The sequence below is a fragment of the Phascolarctos cinereus genome, unplaced genomic scaffold (assembly GCF_003287225.1).
Source record: "Phascolarctos cinereus isolate Bilbo 61053 unplaced genomic scaffold, phaCin_HiC Scaffold_5;HRSCAF=322, whole genome shotgun sequence".
Taxonomy (NCBI): Eukaryota; Metazoa; Chordata; class Mammalia; order Diprotodontia; family Phascolarctidae; genus Phascolarctos; species Phascolarctos cinereus.
The window spans coordinates 452753004-452776184 of NW_027555958.1; the positions used below are offsets into that span (position 1 = coordinate 452753004).

Sequence of the window (23181 nt, forward strand, 5' to 3'; positions counted from 1 at the left end):
GCTAAGAAACATGAGAGTTGGGGCTTGAATCCAAGAGTCCCAAACCCGGTGTTTTCTATCATACCGTGCTTTATCATTTTGTCCAACCCCAATGTGATCAGGCACCCCCTCTAGGATATTCCCAATAAGGGGTCATCTAACCTCCATGTGAAGACCCTCAAGGGAAGGGGAAATTTCACTGTCCTTTGCGGAAATTCACACCACTTTTGGACAGTTCCAAAGTGGTCTTTGTGCCCCCCACATACCCTCCAGATCCAAACTGACCAGCACTGTTTCCTTTCAAGCATTCATTTAAAAGTTTAATTAAACTACAAGTCATTTTCCAAACCCCAATACAAAAATACAGTGTGATGACATGACTAGAATGGATCTATTGAAGGTGAGGCATTGGTCAGACACAGATAATGGGTGGCAGGTGGGGAGGGGAAGGGGATCTGATTCAGAGTTCATTTAATTCCTGAAACAAACAGGGAAAATGAGAAAGACAGCAGGAAGGAAGGACAAGGGTAAGGATCTAATATTCCCTGGTTTCCCTCTGGACCAAAACCGCTGACCAACGTTTGGAAACAGAAACTGAGGAGCTGGCCTGCTGGAGGGCGCTGCTCCTGCCCACCCTTTCGATGCCCTTGTGAATCAGGCAGGGATGAGAAGCTGGGCATGCGTGGAGAGGGCCCACCCACCAGGCCGTCTCATGCCCCTTCTCAGTCCAGACAGGCAAATGAATGGAAAGGTGGTAGGGAAGGAGAGGAGGAATCCCAGGACGTGCAACTGGATGGGAAAACCAGATTTTTCTCAAGAGGACAGAGTTCTTTCCCAGAAGGGAGGTCCTGCCTTCCAGTGCAAGCCACTCCTGGTCTCCTCCAGGAGAAGATTCCTCCCCACACCTTTACTTCAGTGAAGGAAGGGGCGAGCTCCCAGCCTATCACAGCTCATCTTCCAGATGTTTTTTTTTAAAGGAGTCACCAGTCAGCTTTTCCTGGGCTTCCTTCATCCCCTCAACCACTGGAAAAAATCAAGGGAAAAATAAAGAGATGTCACATGGAGGAGAAAAAAGATAAGCCCAGGACAGGTCAGCAGGGGGCCATTGTGTTAACTTAACACTGACACTGCTTTAAGAAGAGTTGTACCTGGGGCAGCCAAGTGGCACAGTGGATAGGGCACTGGCCCTGGAGTCAGGAGGACTTGGGAGTTCAAATCAGCTTCAGACACTTAATACTTACTAGCTGTGTGACCTTGGGCAAGTCTCTTAACCCCAACTGCCTCACCAAAAAAAAAAAAAAGAAGAGTCGGACCCAACAGGAGCCTGATTCTTCTTGGATTTTTCCCCCAGCCTGTTCTTTGTAATTGAGTCTGTCCACAAGCCCTTTGGGCATGGAAATCAGTATGTGCCCAGCCCTGCCCTTAGCACAAAGAGTACAAAGAAAGGCCGGCATGATTCCCGTCTTCAAGGATTTCACGTTCCGATGAGGGAGACAACATGGGGATATATAATCAGGTTTGTAAAAGATACATGCAGAGTGGATGGGAGGTGATCTCAGCAGGGCTGGGAAAGGCCTTCTGTAGGAGGGGGGATCTGAGTGGAGTCTGGCTGGGGGGAGGGAGAGTGCTCCACACACGATGGACAACCAGTACAAAGGCGCGGAGATGATGGATGCACGGCTGGACTGGTGATCAAATTTGTAATAAACATGAAAAATGTTTAGAAACACAAAGAACAAGGGAGCAGAGGAGGCTTCCGGGAAAGAATCCAGGCACGTGGGCAGGGCAGGGAGCCCTCAATGAACCAGGGGGAGTAGGGGATGGGAACGGTAACTCGAGCCTCAGAATCAGAGCAAGAATCAAAGACTCTCAGAGTGAGAAGGACCTCAGGGCCCATCTGACCCCACTCACCAGTGGTCATCCACCATGCCTGGGAAGACCTCCAGGAAGCGCCTCTCCGGGCAGCCCACTCTACCCTAGGGTGGCTTTAGCACCAGGAAGCCCAATGGACCTCTCAGAAACTGCACCCACTGCTCCTGGCACAAGGCTACTTCCTTCTTCCACAGGACCTTAAGCATGTGAAGACAGATGGGAGTTTCTCTGGCCTCCTAAGGCAGGTCTCCTGTCTATTTGGGTTGCCCTCTTTGGGACACCTACCATCTTGTCAAGGGCCTTCCTAAAATGTAGTGCCAAGCATGGAAAATATCCCAAACATGGGAGGGCAGGGCGGTGGCATAATATTCTGAAGGACCCATCCATCGGATCAGAGGAGTTTGGTGGAGCACGTGCCAGGCTGTAGGGGCAACCTCCCACAAACCACTGAACTCTCCCCTCCTCCAGGTTTCCCCAGGCACACACTGGCTGAAGGCCTTCCCACCCCTCTCTGGAGCAGTCAGGTCGGTCTCAGGCTGGAGGTTGGTGGCTGCTCTGATTCTGGAGGGGTCAGATGCTGCCCTGTACCCTTCTCTTCCTACCCATCTCACACTGCACATCCCCACGGGTGTCTCCAATTAAGCGACATGGCTTTCTCTTAATGCACCAGATAAACACAAGGGCCTGCTGCTTTCACTGCCAACTCTTTGAAGTCCTGCCAACAGCCTGCTCTAGCAGCTTATGGTGCAGGCCACTGGCTATCTGTTCTGGTTAAAGCAGAGATTAACCAGCTAAAAGTGAGTTTAACTAGTTTCAGATTTTGGCCATAAAAGAGCTGCTGAATTTACACCTCCCTGTACCTTCTTCCCTGTGCCAGGTACATGGGTCTATGCACACACTAGGTACTTTACAAAGACTTCAACTGACCTTCTCATTGCAGATTCTGAACTTGCTACTTCTTGGCCACGCTGGGGAGCTGTAGCCCCTCCCCTGCCACCCCCAGCGCCCCCACGTACCCTGCTCAGCATTGATGTAGAAGTACTTGTAGCTGGGGTTTCCTTTCTCGTTGATGATTTCAGGGTGCACCTGGCCACTGGGATCTAAAATACAAGGGAGAAAAAGCTCAAATGTGTATTATTATTATTATTATTATTAACAATAACTCAATATTCATAAGTGTGCTTTCAGATTCACAAGGCACTTTATACACATCTCATCCAATTCTCGAAAGAACTCTGGGAGATAGGTGCCAAAATCACCCTCATCTTATAGAGGAAAACTGAGGTTAAGTGTCACACAGCATTTAGGGATGTGAAGCAGGATTTCCTGCTTTAGGACTTCCTGATTCCAGATCCAGGACTCCAGCCCCTGCACCAGGAATAGGGCATAGGGCCTAGATCTATGATTTCATCGGCATGAGGAAACCCTCTTCACTGGCCGAGACTTGAGGGCAGCTCATCCATAACTCAAGCCTCAGAGAAGTGCCTGGGCCCCTGAGAGGTGAAAACTTTGCTCAAGGTCACACAGCCACTAACAGGTCAGTTGTAAGACTTGAACCCAGGCCCTCCTGACTCTGAGATGAGCTCTCTAGCCCTTCTCTCAAAAAAAGGGTGCACGTTGTGCTGATGAGCCTCATTCAACTCACACAACAAATTTCTCAGACGGTTAAGAAGGGTTATGCTCGGCTGTGGGAGAGAGATGGCATTTCCAGGAGCCACAGGACATTTCCCCAGAGAACCCTTGGTCTAGCAGAGGGACGTGACGTACACAGGGCCAAGATGCCCAACAGTCAAGGTAAGAACCCCTTTTCGTCCCTCTGATAGAGCCCCAGGATGACAGAGCACCAGCCCTGCAGCCTGCCATGATCCCTCTCCACCCGTCTACCCTTCATCCAGGCACTAAAGTGATTTTCCTAAAACTCGGGTCCAACCTCCCACCCTAGTAAAATAAACTTCCCATCACTCCCAGAATCAATTATGAAAGTCAGGGCCTTCAGAGCCCTTCCCGACCTGGCCCCCTCCTACTTCTCCAGTCTCCTTACACCTTGTGCCCACCTCCATATCCAGTAACACTGGCCTCCTGGCTGTTCTGCCCACTAGACTGTGGACTCCTTGAGGGCAGGGACTGTCTTTTGCCTTTTTGTATCTCCATCACTTAGCATAGTGCCTGGCACACAGTAGGTGCTTAATCAGTGTTTTACTGACTAATAACATATACTTGCTGGCCATATGACCTTGGAGAGGTCACATCCCTTCTATTTACTCATCTATAACCTTGTTCAACCCACTTACAGAACAGCTGTAAAAAAGGGCTTTACAAACCTTAAAGAGGAACAGAAACAAGCAGTATCCTGACTGTGCGCTATCATTTGATGACATAAGAATCTGCAGTTTTAGTTCTCAGGGACATTTTCTGTGATTCAGGGTCTACGCTGCCACCTGGTGGGCAATAGTTACTGCATCTGGCTGTCTTTGGGGTCTATGCAGCAGCTAAGCAGCATGGAGCACTGAGCCTGGAGTCAGGAGACCTGAGTTCAAATCCAGCCTCAGAGACACTTACTAGCTGTGTGACCCTGGGCACGTAACCCAAATTTTGCCTGCCTCAGCTTCCTTGTCTGTAAAACGGGGATAATAACAGTACTGACCTCCCAGGGTTCCTGTCAGGATCAAATGAGATAATATTTGTGAAAAGTGCTTAGCCCAGAGTCTGGCACACAGCAGGCGCTACATGAATGCTTCTTCCCTCTCTCTCCCTTTTAGTACCAGGCATGCATTTATCCAACACCTGGAAAACACAGCTTGGGCTTACCCAGGAAAAGGATTCTTGGAATATAGCTGCCATCAGGGCTAAAGGCCTCATCCTTCGGTTCCTCTTCATCCTGCAGACAATGGAGACGCCATAATTCGCCTCGCTGAACAGCCATATCTGGAATTCCCACTCGTGCCCCAAGGGCCTTCCTCCGAGGCAGCCTCAGGACACTCTCGTCCTCTGACCCAGGCCCCCTACCATATACCCTTGAGAGAAAGGCCTATGTCCTGCCTGAGGTATCACCACTGGCTCAAGTATGGGTCAGTATGGCACGGGGGAAGGAGTGCTAGCTCTGGAGCCAGAGAACGTGGGTTCAAATTGCTGCCTCTGTCCTCACCATGGGGGGCCCAAGAGGTTAAGAGTCACATAGATAATAACAGCACCAGGATTTGAATCCAAGACCCCTGAAATCAAAACCAGTGCTTTCCCCACTACAGCAGGCTGCCTCTACTGCCCAGTAGAATAAAAATACCTTGAAGGCAGGAACAGGTTTATTTTTGTCCTTTCTATCACAAGCACCCTGTAGATGCCTCATAAATTCTGGCTGAGTTGATTTGAAAAAGCAGGAGCTGCCATATGCACCCCAGCATTACAGCAGCACTTTCTGGGGTAGCAAAGTGAAAACTGGGGAATGGATGAACAAGGTATGCTGCACAGGTGGAATGGAGCGTGACTGAGCCGTAAGAAACCTCGAACACGCAGAACTACAGGGAGTGGGGGAAGCCTTTTATGAAGCGATACAACAGGAAAGACACAGAACCAAGAGAACGATGCCTACAGCAACAACATGACCAGGAAGAACCACCCAGAGAGCGCTGAAAGAAGATGCCCCGTGATCACTGGGGTGGCATGCCGTCGGTCGTCAACAGGCATTCATTAAGCGCCACTCTGCGCCAGGCACTGGGCACAGGGGCAGAAAGCCATCCCCAGCCCTCAAGCAGCTCAGTCTAACAAGGGCGACAACAAGCAACCTACTGTGTACGGAGGAGACACAGAGATAACTGACGGAGAAAAAGCGCTGCCATCAAGGACACCTGGGAAAGTCTTCCTGTAGAAGGCAGGGTCGTTACTGTCGTTCAGCCTTCGTTCTCAAAGAGGACCAAAGACATCAGGAGGGTGATGTCTCGACTCGCACGTGGACTGGACATGAGGCAGAGCCGTGGTCATTCGGAGTCCAGCAGCAAGACACAGTCCAAGAGGACTGCTAATGGCCCAGGAGGCGCTGGGAGATCTTGGCCTTTTTAAGATAAGTCTCAGTCAGTGTGAGGCAACACCCATTCAGGAATCTAAGGTTAGGTAAGAACTGAGGCAAAAGGTGGCCTAGTTTGCTTCATCCTCAGAGTTTCTGGCCAGAGCAGAAACAACTGCTATTTAGACTCACACTAAGCCACCAAAACCCCAAAATGAGCAAGTGAGGCTTGAGCGGAGACCTATTAACGGCCCATCGACAAGAGCCAGATTTGGGTTTGAAGGCATAGCCACGTCACTCCACTTTTGTCACAACAGGCTTTAACAAAGCCTGGTTTTCCAGAGCTGAGCTTCAAGAAATCATAAATGAAAACTACATGAGACAAAAGAGTTAACTGTCCCAGTTTTTCCCAAAACAGAAAAACAATGATAGAATAGAGAAGAAAAATAAGGGGGTAAGAGATGCAAGAGAAGAGGACAGAGTAGAGTTGAACTAGTTCACCAGGGGGTCAAGACGGATAGAACAGTACGGCTAGTACAGTGGTGACGGCCTGGGAGAGAACTGAGTGAGGGGTCAAGGGACTAGAAGTCACAGCGAGGACGAAAAACAAGGTTTGGGGTTACAAGACAAAGGGAGAGGTGGAAAGCTAATAGACTGTGATTAGATCAATGAATTTCAGAGTTCACAAACATGGAAACAGAACATGTGTGAGCGACGGAAGGCAAGGCCGAGGGTAAGACCATCTCTGTGCGGGGCTGAGTGGAGTGTAGGAGCACATTTTGGGAAATGAGATGAGGATGTTGGAGGGAGTAGCAATCTGTATGTTGAAGTCCCCTAATGTGAGAGCAGGAGCTGGGCAGGACAGCAAGATTGTGAGTGAAACAATGAACTCATGAAGGAAGGAAGGTGAATGTCCTGGAGGGCAGCAGACAACAGCTACACATAATATCTAGTCACGCTGGAAAACAATTTGGAACCATGACCCAAAAGTTACTGAATTGTGCCTACCCCTGACCCACAGATATACTGCCAGGCCTAAGCCCCAACGAGATCAAGGAAGGAGGAAAATAACCCACATGCACACAAATATTAATAGCGGTCCTTTTTACGGTAGCCGCAAACTGGACACTGAGGAGGGACCCAGGCTAAGCAAATGATGGGATGTGAATCTAATGGAATATTACTGTGCTGTAAGAAATGATGAAAGGATTGCTTCAGAGAAACCTGAGAAGACTCATATGAACTGACAGAGTGAAGTGAGTAGAACCAAAAAAAAAAAAGCCAATAATAACAGTATTATAAAGAGAAACACCTGTGATAGACTTAAGAACTCTGATCAAAAGGGTGACCACCCATGATTCCAGAAGACAGCTAATAAAGCAGGCTACCCACCTGCTGACAGAGATGGGATGGGCTCTGGGTACTGACAGAAACACATTTTTTAGACATGGCCACGGAAGGAATTTGTTTTCTTTGACCACGCAGACTTGTTACAAGTGTTTTTTTTCTTTTAATGGAGGACAGGAGGAGGGAAAATAGATTTTTGTTAAATGAAAACAATTAAGCTAAATAAACAATGCATTATGTCAGACTCTCGGTGGATGTCTTGGTCAATTCTGAAAAAACCTCTCTTTTTTATGCTTCATCATAAGGTGTGGATCTCTGCGAAGGGAGAAGGGAAAGCGCTATAATAGGAAACATAGGCGATGGGAAAAAAAAGTCAATAAAAAATGTTAACAGTAAGAACCCACCTACTGTCCCAAAAGCAAGTTATATGTTTGCAAACATTTCCTAGGAGGATTAGTGGTCCCCTGTGAGGCTGTGACAAATATCCTTCCCTGGGCACCCAAGCCCAGCCACAAGGATTGGACTAAATGGCCTTGAGATCTCTTCTAATGAATGTAAAAGCATTTAATAGGCACTTACTGTGTGCCAGGCACCATACTCAACACCAATGCTGAAACTCTTTGATTCAGAGCAAGTCAACAGGGAAACTGATCAACACACGCGCGCTAAGCTCTGCCTTAGCCCCTTTACTCCCAACAGACAGGGAAGCTCCTCAACCTTACCTCAAGATTGACCATAATAAAATTGTGGGCAAGTTCTGAGATCTCCTTGGACTCCGCAAACAAGGGCTTTAAGGCTGATTTTAAAAAAAGAAAAAAAAAAAGGACAAAATGATTTAAAAGAAGATCTGTCTTCACCTGATCTAAACCCTGTGCCCTGACTATCACAAGGAGACTTCTTTAACATAATTTTACCTATTTTTACATCGCTATTGGGGTTACAATGGCACTCACCTTGTAACAAACAACCCTGAACAACTATTACATAAAAATAAAATATCCGTCAAGGGCTTTGCAAACCTTAAAGCACTATAGAAGTACTAGCTATGATGATGACGATGATGACGACTATCTCCACTTTACAGATGAGAAGACTGAGGCTCAAAGAAGGAGCAGGGGCTTACCCACCATCATACAAGCAGAACTCCAGCCCAGTCTGATCCCAACACCAGCCATGCCACTTCTCAACATGAGGATCCTAGCTCTAGGACCTCTTCAGAGGCCACTCAGCTAAATTCCTTGATTTTATACATGAGGACACTGAGGCCCAGAGTAAGGAGCAGAGCTGGGACGCTGGCCCCGGTCTTTATGACACCTCATCACTTCTCAAAATAACAAGGTGCCCTGTCTTCTAAGTAGTGAGGGGGTTCAGTGAGGAGCATCCTGGGCTTGGAGTCAGAAAGACCTCAGTTCAGATCCTGCTGCAAACACTTCCTACTTGTGTGACCCTGGGCCTCAGTTTCCTCATCAGTAAAATGACTGGACTTGATGCCTCCAAGGTCCCTTCCAGTTCTAAATCTGGGATCCTAAGTCAGGACATTGCTGGTGGCTGGTGACTGGATCTGGGCCAGAGCCAGAAGTTCTAGATTCCAGCTCCCTTCTGGCCAGTCTGGTCCTTACAGGTCAGCTGAGCCTTGATCCACCCCCTCTACATGGTAGACCTAAGGAATACTGCCCATTCCTGACTCTTCCTTCCCACGTTCTTCCTGAGTGTCCCCCTCCCACCTCTGTGCTCCAAGTCCTCCCCATCCTCCCCAGGCCCCTCTGCCATGAAGCTCTGCTGCCCTTTCTTTTTTTTTCTTCTTAGGACAAGTTTAATAGAGCTGCAAAACATCAGATGGGCTCGAGCCCAAAGGAGTGACTATGGTACAAACATTGTTAGCACAACATTTGGTCATCAGGAGTGAGAAAGACCCAGCAGGCTCAGCCAGCTAGCTGCTGCCCTGAGGGAGGGAGGAATGAGCTGAATGAACCAGGCCCCATGGGGACAGAGCATGCCCAGCTAGCCCACCCTGTGTGGGCTCCCTCTGTGAAGGCCTTCCAGTTGGAAGCTTGGGGAAGATCAAGCATGTTTGTCCAGCAGACAGTGGCTAGTGAGCTGGCAGACCCTATGGGGGGTGTGGGGGGAGACACCCACAGCAGCAGAGAGCAGCTCAGTTCTGCTTGGAGAAGTATTCCTTACTCCCCTGAACATCGGGCTTGATGGTGTCAGCAGGGCATACTTCACCACGCTTGTCTGTGAACTGGAAGGCCTGGACAAGCCGCAGAGTTTCATCTACAGAGCAGCCCACAGGCAGGTCATTGATGGTGATCTGGTGAGGGATCCCTTTGTCATCAATGATGAAGACCCCCCTGAATGAAATTCCCTCATCTGCCTTTAAGATTCCATAATCTTGAGCCATGGTTTGGGCTCAGACATGGGATATTCATGGCTCCCAGTCCACCATTCTTCTTGACCATGCTGACCCAGGCAAGGTGACAGAACTGTGAATCCACAGAAGCACCAATGACTTGGCAGTTGAGTTTCTTAAACTCTTCAGCTCAATCACTGAATGCAATAATCTCTGTAGGGCACACGAAAGTGAAGTCCGAGGGGCAGAAGAACACCACGATGTATTTTCCTTTGAACTGCCGGTCTGGCATAACAGCTACAGCTCTGAAATTGGGGGCTGGGTACCCAATCTTGGCACTTCCCACCGCCATGCTGACAGTAACTTTGCCCAATATACTGGCTCTTGTGGTCTGCCGGCGGCTTCCCCAATCCCCTGGACTTCTCCCACGTGGTCCAAGATGAGGAGTTCGGTTGGGAAAGGCTCAATTCACCGAGACCGCTGAAATACAGCAGGAGCGCTCTTCCCGGGATGTCTTACCTGGTCCCCTCCGAAGCCTAGATCGAGCCCCACGTTGGGCGCCAAATTGTTAGAAATAGTCTTGACACCAAAAATTTAGTATCAAGAAAATTTATTACCAAGAAAGTCCAGAGGATTTAGACGTTTCTGGCTAGAAGCAGGCTCCACCCCTCTTCAGGAGGGGTGGGCCTCTCCTGCCCTTTCCACCCTACCCTGGTCTCTGCAAACTGGGTCTACAGGCTGAGTAACCACGGGGGGCACTACTAGACAGCCTTCATACCATGAAAGCACTTATTAAACATTTATTGGGCACAAGGTTCTGTTCAAAGATGAAAGTGACACAGGCCCTGCCCTCATGGAGCTTACAGTCTAGCACAGGGGTGGGTAACCTGCAGCCTCGAGGCCACATGTGCTCTCTAGGTCCTCAAGTGCAGCCCTTTGACTGAATCCAAACTTCACAGAACAAATCCGTTTATTAAGGGGACTAGAACTCTGGGGTGGGACAAGACATCACACACAGACATAACCCAGGAAAGGGGGCAGAATGTGATTAGTGCAGAAGATAGGGCTCCAGTTTGAGGAGAAACCTGAAGAGGGAGGAAGTAGAAGGACCTGATCTGGGCCATGGGGAAAGGAAAGGCCTTCAGCAGGAAGATTAGGGGGGTGATGGTGGAAGGAGAACAGCACAATCAAGGGAACAGGGGAAAGGAAGGACAAGACAAGAACAGAGCATGGAGAATGCTGCGGTTTGGATGGAATGTAAAGAACATGGGCTCCCAGGCTTAGATTTAGAACAGAATGACTTCAGTGGCTGCCAGTCCAATCTCCTCGTCAAGGAAACCGAGGCCAAGTGATAGCAAGTGACTTGCCGAGCCTGGCTCTGCTACTTACCATCAGTGTGACTTTGGGCAGAAATTTAATGTTTCTGGGCCTCAGTTTCCTCATTTGCAAAAGGGGGGGGTTGTGTGTGAACCAGATGACCTCTAAGGTCTTCTATCTCTAGTATTTCTACAGCTATTCAGTGTTTGAGACAGGATTAGAATCCAGGTCTCTTAGCATTCTCTCTGCTAGGTCAAGCTGCCTCTCAAGGCAGAAAAACCATGAGAGCATGGCATGTCATGGGAGACAAGGAAAATTTCCCATTAACTTTACAAGCAGGAAACTGAGGCTCCAAGGGGTGATGAAACTAGCACCAGGTCACACAGGCAGTACAGGACATAGGCAGGATTCAAACCCAGGGGGCAAGGACAGTGACCTGGCTTTCTTCTGTACCCCCAAATCATCATGCATAGCAACACCAAAAAGAACAAGTAATAAGAAATGCCCTCTGAACGAAGGGAGCATGCCTCCTTCAGAGACGCTGAAATCCATGGCATATACGTACCTTTGCAGGCGCCGCACCAGGACTTATGGATGATGACCATCAGGGGCAGCCCACTTAGAAAACAAAACAAGCACTCAGTCAGTCGGCTCAGGAGAGATGGAACTGCCACACCTACTGTTCTTTCAGGTGTCTTAAAAATCCTCCCTGGAAATGAGGACGGGACAAACCTCCCTCTTCTCACTAGAGATGGAGGACTAGGGGGAGAGATTGAGGCATACACCGTCACACATGGTCCGTGTGTCCATTTGTTTGGCATAACTGGACTTCCTGGCTATAAGAGAGGGTTCTATTGGTCAGAGAGCAATTGGGAATCAACAAGGGTATCTTTTTTAAAGCATCAACTCATTTTTAACAGAATTTTCCAAGGATATCCTCTTTGCATGCATCTAGATGATTGGACTTGAAGAGGTCCCACCAGGGGAGCACAGGCTCAGGGAGGTCCCACCAGAGTGGACAAACTCTATTTCTGTCCCGAGTCCCACCCTAGCTAAGCTCTCATCACCAGAACAAATGATCACCGGGGAAAGTTTCCAGTTACAGCAACTCCTGAAACTGCCTATGGCTGCACTGCTGTAGGGAAAGCTGACATGTGAAGCAAAAGACCGTTGGCACACTGAAGTGTAACTGATCTCATCCCAAAACCCCATACCCTTCACAGTCTGCTTCTCCCAAAATGACCGATTCCCTCTACCCACAATGTTCCATGAAGTCTAACCTAGGGAAATATTTCTTTTAAAGCATAATTTTTTTAAATTATAAATTTAACAATCAACAAATGTAAATTTTCCAATACACAAAGAACAAAAAAAAGGATTGTATATGAAACAGTGAACTTTCTTTATATGATTTTTTTTTAAAAGCAGGGGTTCTTAATCTGGAGTCTACAAATTTTTAAAAATAATTTGATAACCGTATTTTAATATAATTGGTCTACCTACTATATGCCAGGTACTTTACAAATAATCTCCCTTGGTCTTCACAACAACCCTGAGAGTTAGGTGCCTACATTTTACAGATAAGGAAACTGAGGCAGAGGTTATGTAACTTGCCCCGGGTCACACAATTAGTACATGTCATGGATTTGAATTCAAAGTCTTCCTGTGGAACTCATTGATGTGTCAGGCACTTTCTGGTTCTGGCATGTTAATGATAATTGACATTGACATAATTCTTTTAGATCTAGAAAGTGCTTAGAACCACAGAATACAAAATGTTAAAGCTTAAAAGCCAGAACACATAACAGATGTGAGAAGGACCTTCAAACACAGAAAACTAGTTGGAAGGAAACCTAACTGACCCTCTAATCCAGGGGTTCCTAACCTTTTTTGTGGCCTGGATTCCTCGGGCAGTTTGGTGAAGCCTATGAAACCTTCTCTGAATGTTTTTAAATCCATAAAATAGTAGGATTACAAAGGAAACCAAATATTAAAATGACGATGTTTCCCTCCCCCCTCTAAGTTCACAGACCCCTTGGTTATAAACCCCTGGCTCCAGTCAAACCCCTTCATCTTAGGCCCAGAAAAGACAAGTGACCAGCCCAAGACCATATAGCTCGTGAGCGACTACAGTGGGACCTGAAGTCTCCCATTTCATCGTCCTTTCCACTACACCACCTGCTCAGGTCTATGAAAATTCCACCAACAGGGGCCACTGATCTTTCACAAGGCCACAGTAAACACTGATGTCTAGGATTCTACCTATCATCCCTCTCATTGCAAGACCAATTTCATACTACAAACCAAATCAGTGGATAGAGCACCAACCCCGAAGCCAGGAAGACCTGAGTTCAAATCCAGCCTCAGACCAAATACTTGACACTTACTAGCTGTGTGACCCTGGGCAAGTCACTTAACCCCAACTGCCCAAGAAAACAAAACAAAAAAACACAAATCAAACCAAATCATCAGAATACAGCAAATACGCCATAGACCCTTAGCAACCTGAGAAACTTTTCCTTTCTAATTCAAAGGCCTCTAGGTCCCTTTGATCCTGGTACTACTAGCAATGAATGATTCCAATTAAAAAAAAAAAGACCTTTTATTGCAGCACATCAACAGAAAAACAGAATTCTGCTGGTTTTTAAAAATAGGTTCTTGTCCATTTTGAGTCTTCTCTCTAGTCGCCTCCAGACTGAGAAGGGAAGGTCAGTGTCCAAAAATTTCACTACTCCTAAAAAGAATACAAATGTATCACCGGAGGTCATCCATACAGACCTTTAGGTCTGTTCTCTGAAGAAACACGTATTCAAGCACCACTGTCACTAAGCCCAAACTGGCCACAGTCTGAAGTTGGGTTAATTAAAACTCTCAGCATCTCCTAACAGTCTTATACCACTCGATGCTGGGAGGGAAGGCCAGAGGAACAGGAGGCAGCTGAAGGCTTTTCGATCCTGCCTCCCTGGGCCCCCTCCCCCTCAGTGGAGGCTCTGGCCCAGGTACTGCAAGAACATGTTGGCCAGCTGGGGCAGGTTCTCCTTGTTGGGGTGCATCTTGGTGTATGAGATGAACTGGCGCCTGAGGCGGCTGAGCTCAGCCATAGAGAGGGGGCGAGTGAACAGCAGCCTCTCGGTGGTCCCAGGCAAGGCCAACAAGTCCCCTGGGAGGGCAGTTTTCTGAGCCTCCATCAGGGCCGCCAAGACCTGACTGGTGACCTGATCCAGCTGGTGCAAGAAATTGGTGGAGGACAGAGGCTGTGACTGGGTGGCCTGGTGGGGGGCAGGCACTTGGCTCTCAAAGAGGGCTGCCCACATCTGGGCCAGGGGCAGGGGCTCCTCAGGGCCCAGCACCGTGAAGAGGGGCCGGTCCCATCGATTCCTGGAGTCTGGGGCCTCAAATCGCTGGGCCAAGGCCTCTAAGAGCTCCGGGGGAAAGCCGAGGTCTGGCCCCGGCTCAGGGCTCCCAGGTTCGGGAGACCCCGGCTTCCTGGCCGGCTCAAGCCCCGAATCCTCAGCCGCCCCGGGCCCCACGACCCCAAGGGCCCCGCTCTCTTCTGGGCAGAGTGCCTTCGAACTCGGGGTTCCCTGGAGCCTTGAGGCCGGAGATCCTGGGCCTTCCTCGGAGCCCTCCTCCGGAGGCTCACGGTCCTCCCGGGATCCCCAGCCTGCAGCCCGGGCTCCTGCTCCGCAGCCGCGGCCTTCGGCCTCCAGCTGCCGGTTGCGGCCTCGGCCTGGGGTCGGCAGTCCTCCTGGCGGCCCGGCGCCCGCGGCCGGGGCTTCAGGCAGTAGAGCAGGCAGAGCGGGGTGCGCGCCGCCCGGGCCAGGCAGTAGAGCTCGTAGCGGAAGCCTTTGATGTAGTTGAGCGAGTCGAGGAGGACGACAGACCGGGGGCCCAGGCCGCGCTCCACCGAGGCCTTGAGGGCCGCGCGCAGCGCCTTCTCGCGGGTCGGGTCGGAGTAGGCCTCACACAGCGCCGCCGGCCCGCCGGGCCCGAGCACGTCGGCATCGCGCACGACCGTCACGGGGCGACCCTCGGCCTCCAGCGCCCTCCGGAGCTCGTCGGCGCGCCGGCTTCGGCCGCTGTCCGGCAGCCCGCACAGCACCACCAACGGCATCACTGCCCACAAGACCACTTTCGGGGCCGGCAGCAGCCGCCGGAAACACTACCTAGACTTCCGCCCCACACCCTTTGCCAATCAGTGCTACGTCAGCCAATCAGTGCGCAACTCAGGGGCGGAACCCGGCCAAGCCCCGGTTGCTATGGTAGTGGGGAGGGGCACTCACGTGGGTGAAAAGGAGGTCAAGAGGGCACGGGACCGGGCAGATCAAAAGAGGACTACGTCCCACGAGACGTGGAGGCCGTTATCTGGGGTGGCCGGGCCACGGTGTCCATAAACCCACTCTCTCCTCGCCCCAATCTACAGAACTGTACCCCAAACCACTAATTTTGGTATGGGGAGGGCCGCTTTAATAAACCCCTTTCCAAAGCCTCAATGCGTGCCCCTCCCCCCAACCAGGGACTGGCTCTAAAACTGGTCAGAGGATGTAAAGCTGAAGGAGTCCTCAAACTTCATCGCGTCCGAGCCCCTGTTACAGACGGGAAAACTGAGGCTGGCAAAGGCAGCATTTGAACCCAAGTCCTGGTCCTCTCAACTCAACATCCTGTGCCCCTTCCTTTCCACTTCACTGCCCCTGCAGCGGACCTACAAAATCACAGAACTCAAGACGGGGCAGTGGGCAAGAACAAGGCCCCCGGAAAGTCATCGTCCAGTCTCTGCTTGGAGCAGCTAGGGTGACACACTGCCTCCCCAGGATGGCCATTCCCAGTTGACCTTAGCAACTCTGCCGCTGGCTGCTTTGTCCCTCCCCCACCAGGCCCCTTTCTTCTTAGAGAGTAGAGACTGAGGCCCAGACAGAAAAAATAACCTGCCTAAGGCCAAAGTGGCTAAGGCAAGATTCAAACTAGGTCCTCTTTCCACTAAGCTGAGCTGCCTCAGTGAGACCTCAGGAGGGAGCTTTGGTGTAGGGAAAATAATAATGAAATCTGAACACAAGTCTTGTGTCTCCAAAATCTCTCCATTAGACTGAAGGCCTCGAGGTAGTCTGTGTTTCTGCATTTCTTTATATCTCCAGCACTCAGCATAGTGCCGGGCACATAGCAGGCATTTAATAAATGTTTGTTCATTAACTGCCCCTCTAGAGTTGAGACAGACCAGGACGCCTGTAGGTTGGGCTCACTAGAAAATCACCAAGAACTCAAAACAGCTCACAGGAGCTGGGGCCAGAGTTCATGGAACCCCTTTACTGCCCTTAACTAGGAAACAATGGCCTGTGACTTTAGGGCATCATCAAACAGTCTGACATCCTCAGTACCTGCCGTGATGTTATCAGTGGGAATTCATGACCATCTGCTTGGCCCCTTCACTCTAAGCACCAAAGGACCCTTCCGTCTAACTTCCAGAAGTCTCCTCCCTTAGAACGTGAATCCCTTAAGAACAGGGGACCGGCTTGCTTTTCTCTCTGCAGCCTCAGTTCTTTGCAGATAGGAAGCACTTAATAAATGCCTTTCTGCTCATTTGTGAGTGTGCCACGGCATTAACAAACTGCTAAACTTTTTGTTTTAAGGTCAAGACCTGGGTGATGATGCTTTAAGGAGTCACAGCTAAGGCTTCAAAGACCCTAAGGAAGACGAGGTCTCTAACTCTGGATACCTTCTCAAGACCCTAAAACAGGAGACGGGTTTAGTTCCCAAACACAGAATAGGACACAGAGCCTTCCAAATCCATCTTCAATCCCTTGGCTGTTCCCAGAAGCCTAAATATAAGAGCTTCAGCAGGGACTTGGCTCCTACGACATTCTTTTCTAGCCCAGGACATCCAGAGATTCCCCAAGCCCCTCCCTGGAGGATGAGCAAACATTCTTCTAGTAGCAGATCTCCTTCTTCTGCAGATAGGAGATACGGATGGATTCTGGGGGATTCCTCACCAAAGGGGTGGAAACCCTATTAAGAGGTTATCTTCAAAACAAATTCTTGGTAAAGGATTACAGCCTCACAGGAGGCCAGAACTGGGAAGGGCCTCTGGCGCATCCCTGCTACGACATCCTGCAGACGCCCCTCCTCTGCAGCAACGTCCAGTGAGGAGCTCGCCGCGTTCCAAGGCAGCCTCTTCCTCTAGCTGATGGCTTGGGGCTCTAACTGTTAGAAGGATTTTCCTTAATTGGCTTCACTGTACTCCCCCCCCCCATTCTGCTCTATAGGATCAAGCAGAAGCAGACTGACCCCTTTTATGTATAACAGCCCTTCTTATAGCTGAAGAAAGCTTTCCCGGCCCCCGCCAATCTTCTCTTCTCCGGGCTAACACTCCCAAGCCCTTAGTCTTGGGGTGTGGTTTCCAGGCTTCTCCCCATCCTCATCACTTTGCTTTCCGACAAATCTCTGGACTGTCAGTGTCCTTCCTACAGGGCGGCGTCCAGACCCCAACCCAAAGCTCTGTCTGGGTCTGACAAGGCAGAGCACAGTGGGACCGTCACCTTGCCAGTCTCTCAAAGCAGTCCAGGGCAGCTTTCACTTTCTTGGCCTGAAGTCTCTGGGCTCACTTATATCAAGTCTGCAGTCCACCAAAAAGAGCTTGCTATTAACATGACTTGAGATATAAGCTGCTCATAATAATAATTATAATAGATACCATTTTTATGGCACCTCTTATGTGCCCCGCACTGTGCTAGGTGCTTTACAAATATGATCTGATTTGATCTTCACAACTACCTAAAAGGTAGGTACTGCTATTAGCCCCATTTAACGATTAGGGAACTGAGGCAGACAGAGGTCTGTGACTTACCCAGGGTCATACAGCTAGTAAGTGTCTGAGGCCGGATTTGAAATTAGGTCTTCCTGACTCCAGGCCCAGTGCTCCATCCACTGTACCACCTAGCTGCCTCTAAACTGAAAGCCTGCCCACAGCAGATAAAAATATCAAAATATTACTTCTAGTTTCTACTGCATGAGTTTAACTGATTTTATGCTATACTAATTTCACAAATGAGTCAGCTTTTCCTCTTAAAGTTACAAGTTAAAGTATCATCTCCAAAAGTCTACTGTCCATTCTGGCCTGTCCTTGTACAATTAGGGAGGATCTTATCTCCCTACAAATCCTTCTAGGCCCCATGGAGTTGCTAACTCTGGTCCATTAATAAGGTCTTCAAGATGCTGATGGGTCCCATAAAACAATTAATAATCCCTGACTTGTCAGAGAGGGTCTCTGTCCATCCTCTAACCCATCATATTGTCTTCCCTATCTACCCAACTCTGTACTCCCCAAAACTATATGAAGGCTGGTGACCCCACCTCGGGGTCTCTGGTCATTAAGAAGCCACTGACCCAATTTATCAGTCACCGCTCACCTAATAAATTGATCACGCTCAGATATTGTCTCTCAGTGTATCTGCATTGTCAAAGGTAACACAGAGCACCTATATTCTTTGCCTCCCTCCCCTCCTGGTCTCCTTGTGGTCACCTCTTCCTGACTCCTACAGGGCCCATGCTAACCAATCTGATCCAGTTCAGAAGTCCTGGGCAATCATTCAGCTCCATCTCTGCTTTCTTAGAGTCTAAGGCCTTAGACCCTTTCCTGAAATCCGGGTCAAAAGGATCATCAGTCTGGAGCCAGAAAGAAACACTTAGGTCACACAGCACTTTCCTCTTACAGATTGGGAAGCTGAGGTCCTGGGAAGTGATCTGCCCAGGGTGACGCAGGCGGGAAACATCAGACCCAGAATTTGAACTTGGATTCTTGGACTCAAACCAGAGTCCTTTCCACCGTCCCACACCACCACCCCCGTCCCTCTGGAAGGCACATCCTTCGTTTTCTAATAAAACCACCTGTAGAGATTCCACCTACCTGGCAGCTGCCTCACTCTTTCCATCTTCTAGTGCTCTCCAGTGAATGTGATCCCCAAAACCTGGAAAGACAAAGGCTTAAAATAACTTTTCCATCGTGAAAAGCCAGCAGGAGGCTGACATCAACATGATCACAGGGGTCTACAAAGTGCCACATGAGACCCTATTGTCATCCGGTAGGCAGATTACTGCTGTCCCTTCGTGGATAAAGACATTAAGGCTCATGGTAGCAATAAAGCACAGCCTGGGTCACAGAGCCAGTGGGCTGGGGAAGAGCCAGGGTTGGCATCATGGTCCTGTTCAGGCTGGAGAGTGCCCAGCAAAGGAGGACAACCAGGGCAATGATGGGCTTCAAGTCTAAGTCCTACGAGGACAGCTGAAGGAACTGGGATGTTGTTTAGCCTAGAGAAGAGAAAACTGGGGACGGATGAGCAGGGATAGCTGGCCTCAGCCATCCAAAGGGAGGAGGGATTAGATTTTTTTTTCTATTTGAGCCAGAAGCAAAGGGACATTTTGCAAAGTTGCAAAAGAGGCAGATGCAGGTTTGGTTTAGGAACTTGCTAACCATAAGCATTATCCCAGAGTGGAATGGGCTAACTCTAGAAGTGGTGAGCTCCCTATTCCTGGAGGTCTTCAACCAGGGGATGGCTGCCCACTTGTAGAGGAAACCCCCATTCAGGGACAAGATGCATCACAAGGCTGCCAAGGTCCCGCCCTGCTCAGAGACGCTGCGACTGTCCCCAGCCATGTCCTTTCTGACTTCAAGCTGAAAATTCCCTGAAGCTAGGAGAGCAGTTTCACACATGTCTCGGTCTCCTCTGGGCTACCTATGGTGCTCCACGGGACGGCTGGTCAAGGGGTACTGCTGCACTTCTGTCTTTGTAACCTCAGTGCCTAGCACAGGACCTGGCACGTCGTAGGTACCTGATAAAACCGTTGTGGATAATTGAGTTTTCTCTGCCATGTCAGCCTTTATCTATGAAAGCTTAAAACCAGGACTAAAACTAAGACTTCTGGGATAGCCTACATGGATGCCGGCTATTATTAAAATGAGGAAAGTAAGAAAGCAAGGAAAGAAAGATGTCCTCCACTGGGCAAGCCATCCAGATGTCAAATATTCCTTTTTTTTTGCCCCCCCCAAGAGTAGATTCTACATAACTGTCCCATCTCCCTCAATCCGCCCTGACCCTGCCCGAGAAAATTCCAAAGAAAAGCTATGGACCTCTCTCCCCAAAACACAGAGTAGCACTCGATGAGCCCTGGGCTCCCTTCAAGCTCTGAAAACAGTAACACTGAATCCTTTCCCTCTTTCACTTGGCAGCCCCAGATCCAGGACCCAGTTGGGGTCAGTCTGGCTTGGGAACGGTCAATCCTAGGAGGAAGCAGTATTTGTCTAGCTGCTGAGATCCCATGTCATCTCATGTCCACGTGGAACCCCCAGACAAGCCTCTAGCCAAGCTGTCACCTGCCCAAAGGTCAACTAACTCAGCTCATTAGCAGTGACCTAAAAGAATCATTATGTCTTCAAAGCCTTCACCCAAGGCCATCCAGATCAAAATGGGCAAGGACTCCTACATTCTGCTGTCCGAGGATTTCTTTGAGGGTGAAGGGGGGGAGGGCTGTATAAAAAGCACTTCAAGGACTTACATTCACAATAAAAATAACCATGATAGCTAGCGTGCCTGTAGCACTTTAAGGTTTGAAGAGTGCTTTACAGATATTATCCCCATTTTACAGCTAATGAAACTGAGTAGGTGACTTGCCCCGGTCACACAGTAAGTGTCTGAAGGTAGATTTGAATTTAAGTCTTCCTGACCTCAGGTCCAATGCTCTATCCACTTGAGAACTCCACACCTTCTCTTCTACCATTAAATCCCAGGAGTTCACTCCTGTGGGAGTTTAGGGACAGTCCCTGTGGTTTAGCGGATAGACTTAGAACCAGAAAGACCTGGCCTTGAACCCTGATTCAGACACGTATCTGCTAAATTTCTCAGTCTCAGTTTCCTTGTCTATAAAGTAGGGATAAGAATAACACCTCTGGGGTGTTGGGAGAATCAAATCAAGGGACAGGGAGAGTCAGTCAATTGACAAGCACTTATTAAAGGCTTACTGTACACTGGTCAGGAGGGCTACAAAGAAAGGCAAAAGGAACTGGAACTGTGATTGAACCAGTATAGGAACTCCAGGATGAGGAAAGTCTCTCTACAGATGTAGGTTGCTATCTTCTCTGCAATTTACAGCCTTAGAGAGTCGCCCCTCAGCACTCAGAGGTTAAGTGACTCATCCAGGGTCACACAGCCAGGACAGTATCCATAAAGAACTCTGTAAACCTTAAAAGTGCCATATGAATGTCAGGGCAGGATCTCAGAAGCCACCTGGTCCAGATCTGGGGGAGAAGGAAGGGGAGAGGAGGGACGAGACCCAGACCAAGAGCTTAACGGGGAGTCTAGAAGCTGGGGAAGGAGCAGAGGATGGTGCAGGGAGCTCAAGAGGGATTCTGAGGACCCAGGGGGCATCCCGAAGCCCACAGGGGAGTCCAGGAGTGCAGAAGGGGCCCAAAAGAAGGAAATGAGGGAGTGTAGGAGGGCGGGACGTTAGGAAAATGGGGAGTTGTTGAAGAATCTGTGAGTTGGGCAGGATGGATGAGGTCCCGGAACTGAAGGGGGTTAGGGCCCAAAGTAGTCCAGAAGTGCAGTTCGGGAGGTGGGGGGGGGAATACAAGAGGGGTCCGGCGGCACAAGGGGAGTCCTGGAAGCCCAGAGGAGGGTCCAAGACCTTAGGAGGTGGTACAAGGGGGTCTAGCATCTGGGGGGTGTCCCACGAGTGCCTGGGGGTCCAGAGCCCCAGGAGGAGGTATGAGGGGGGGGAGCTCCAGCAGGGGAGGGGGTGCAGGGCCCTAAAAGGGGATGTGGGGGGGGTGCAGGGCCTCATGAAGGGGGGCGGGGGCTCCAGCAGGGGAGGGGAGCGGGGTGCAGGGGGAGGGCGGGCAGTCTGACCCCTTCCGAGCCCTTCAGCCGCCGAGGCAGAGGCGACGAAGAGCAGCAGGCAGCAGTAGCCGCAGCCCAGGGCGAGGTGCGCGGGGCCGGCGCCCAGGAGCGCTAGCGGGGGGCCCATGGCTGGGGCTGGGGGCGCGGGCCGCCTCCTCGTCTTCGCCTCCTCGCCGTCTGCCCGCTTCTCCACAGCGGAGGAAGTGAAGTCGGACGGATGTGGGCGGAGCCCGCGGTCTGGGCGCTTAAAGGCGCAGAAAGCCGCGCGGCCGGGGCGGGGGGGAGGGGCTGGCATGGAGGCGGGGCCAGGCCGGGGGCGGGGCCTGGGGGGCACGTGCAGCCAGGCTCCCGAGGCCTCAGTCCCTTCAGGTCGCGCTTTGCGTTCTTTGCTCTTTCCGCTAGCGCTTATAGAGCGCCCAGAGGGAGCGTGCAGAAAGAAGAATAAGACAGCCCCTGCCCTCTAGCAGTTTACATTCCACTGTGTGTCCTCTTTGTAGCCTGTAGGGTGGAGGGGATGCTGCTGGGAGGCACCCCGGGGTGGTGGAGTCGTGGGGGGAGGAGATGTCAATCAATCAATAAACACTTATTAAATCGCCTACTTGGGGCAGCTAGCGGCCATAGTGCATAGAACGCCGGTCTGGAGTCAGGAAGACTCATCTCCCTGAGTTCAGATGTGGCCTCAGACACTTCCTAGCTGTGTGACTGAGCAAGTCATTTAACCCTGTTTGCCTCAGTTTCCTCGTGTGTAAAATGAGCTGGAGAAAGAAATGGGAAACCGACTCAAAAAAGGAGGGAAAGCGCCTACTATTTGCCAGGCCCTTTGCTAAGCAATAGGGATGCAAAAAATAGTCCCTGCCCCGGGAGTTTACAATCTAAGGGGGGAGAGAACAGGAAAACAAATATATGCAATATCATATTGTAGACGTTATATAAAAGAAAGAGCAGCTCTCTATAAACACTTCCCAAGCTGCAAAGCATCTTCCAGGCAACAAGCTGGCCAGGACAGGTTCTCCGCGGCTGGCTGTGGTCCGATCTGAGACACTGAGCAAGCCATTTCCACTCCGGCCTCAGTTTCCTCCTCTGTCCAATAAAGAGGTTGGGTTAGCTTGGGTGCCTTCCAGTTCTGACAAATGTGGGCTGCTGTGCAGAGGGGGAAGCTGAGGTCCAAAGCAGATGGGCTTGTCTCGGAGTCAAAGGAAATGGTAGAGGGGAGTCCCTTCAGCAATGCTGGACCTCTTCAAATCACCTATAACTTACAGTCTTGGAAAGATCCCCTGGGGCACTGACAGAGTATGTTATGTGTCCAGGGCCACACAGCCAACCTGTGTCAGAGGCTATTCTTGAACCCTAGTCTTTCTGACTCCAAGGCCAGCCCCCTTTCCACTAAGCCTTCGCTTAAACCTGGAAGGAATAATTTGTTACTGGGCTGGGTAACT

At 50.1% G+C, this 23181-nt stretch overlaps 2 protein-coding genes and 1 pseudogene across 2 annotated transcripts; all 3 read right to left on the reverse strand.

Moving 5' to 3' along the window:
- Nucleotides 1–272: 272 nt before the first annotated feature.
- Nucleotides 273–21961, reverse strand: TXNDC12 (thioredoxin domain containing 12). Its single transcript, XM_020987762.2, has 7 exons — nt 21755–21961; nt 18760–18820; nt 11428–11480; nt 7918–7991; nt 4660–4729; nt 2868–2951; nt 273–1002 (listed from the first exon to the last, which is right to left on the reverse strand). The coding sequence occupies exons 1-7, from the start codon at nt 21870–21872 to the stop codon at nt 923–925; spliced, it is 540 nt and encodes a 179-aa protein (XP_020843421.1). The 5' UTR covers nt 21873–21961; the 3' UTR covers nt 273–922.
- KTI12 (KTI12 chromatin associated homolog) lies at nt 4714–15011 on the reverse strand. The gene is made up of 4 exons (XM_078156629.1): nt 14554–15011; nt 13462–14509; nt 11428–11480; nt 4714–4729 (listed from the first exon to the last, which is right to left on the reverse strand). The coding sequence occupies exons 1-2, from the start codon at nt 14974–14976 to the stop codon at nt 13841–13843; spliced, it is 1092 nt and encodes a 363-aa protein (XP_078012755.1). The 5' UTR covers nt 14977–15011; the 3' UTR covers nt 4714–4729; nt 11428–11480; nt 13462–13840.
- Nucleotides 7998–11421, reverse strand: LOC110209343 (peroxiredoxin-1 pseudogene; annotated as a pseudogene).
- Nucleotides 21962–23181: the final 1220 nt, after the last annotated feature.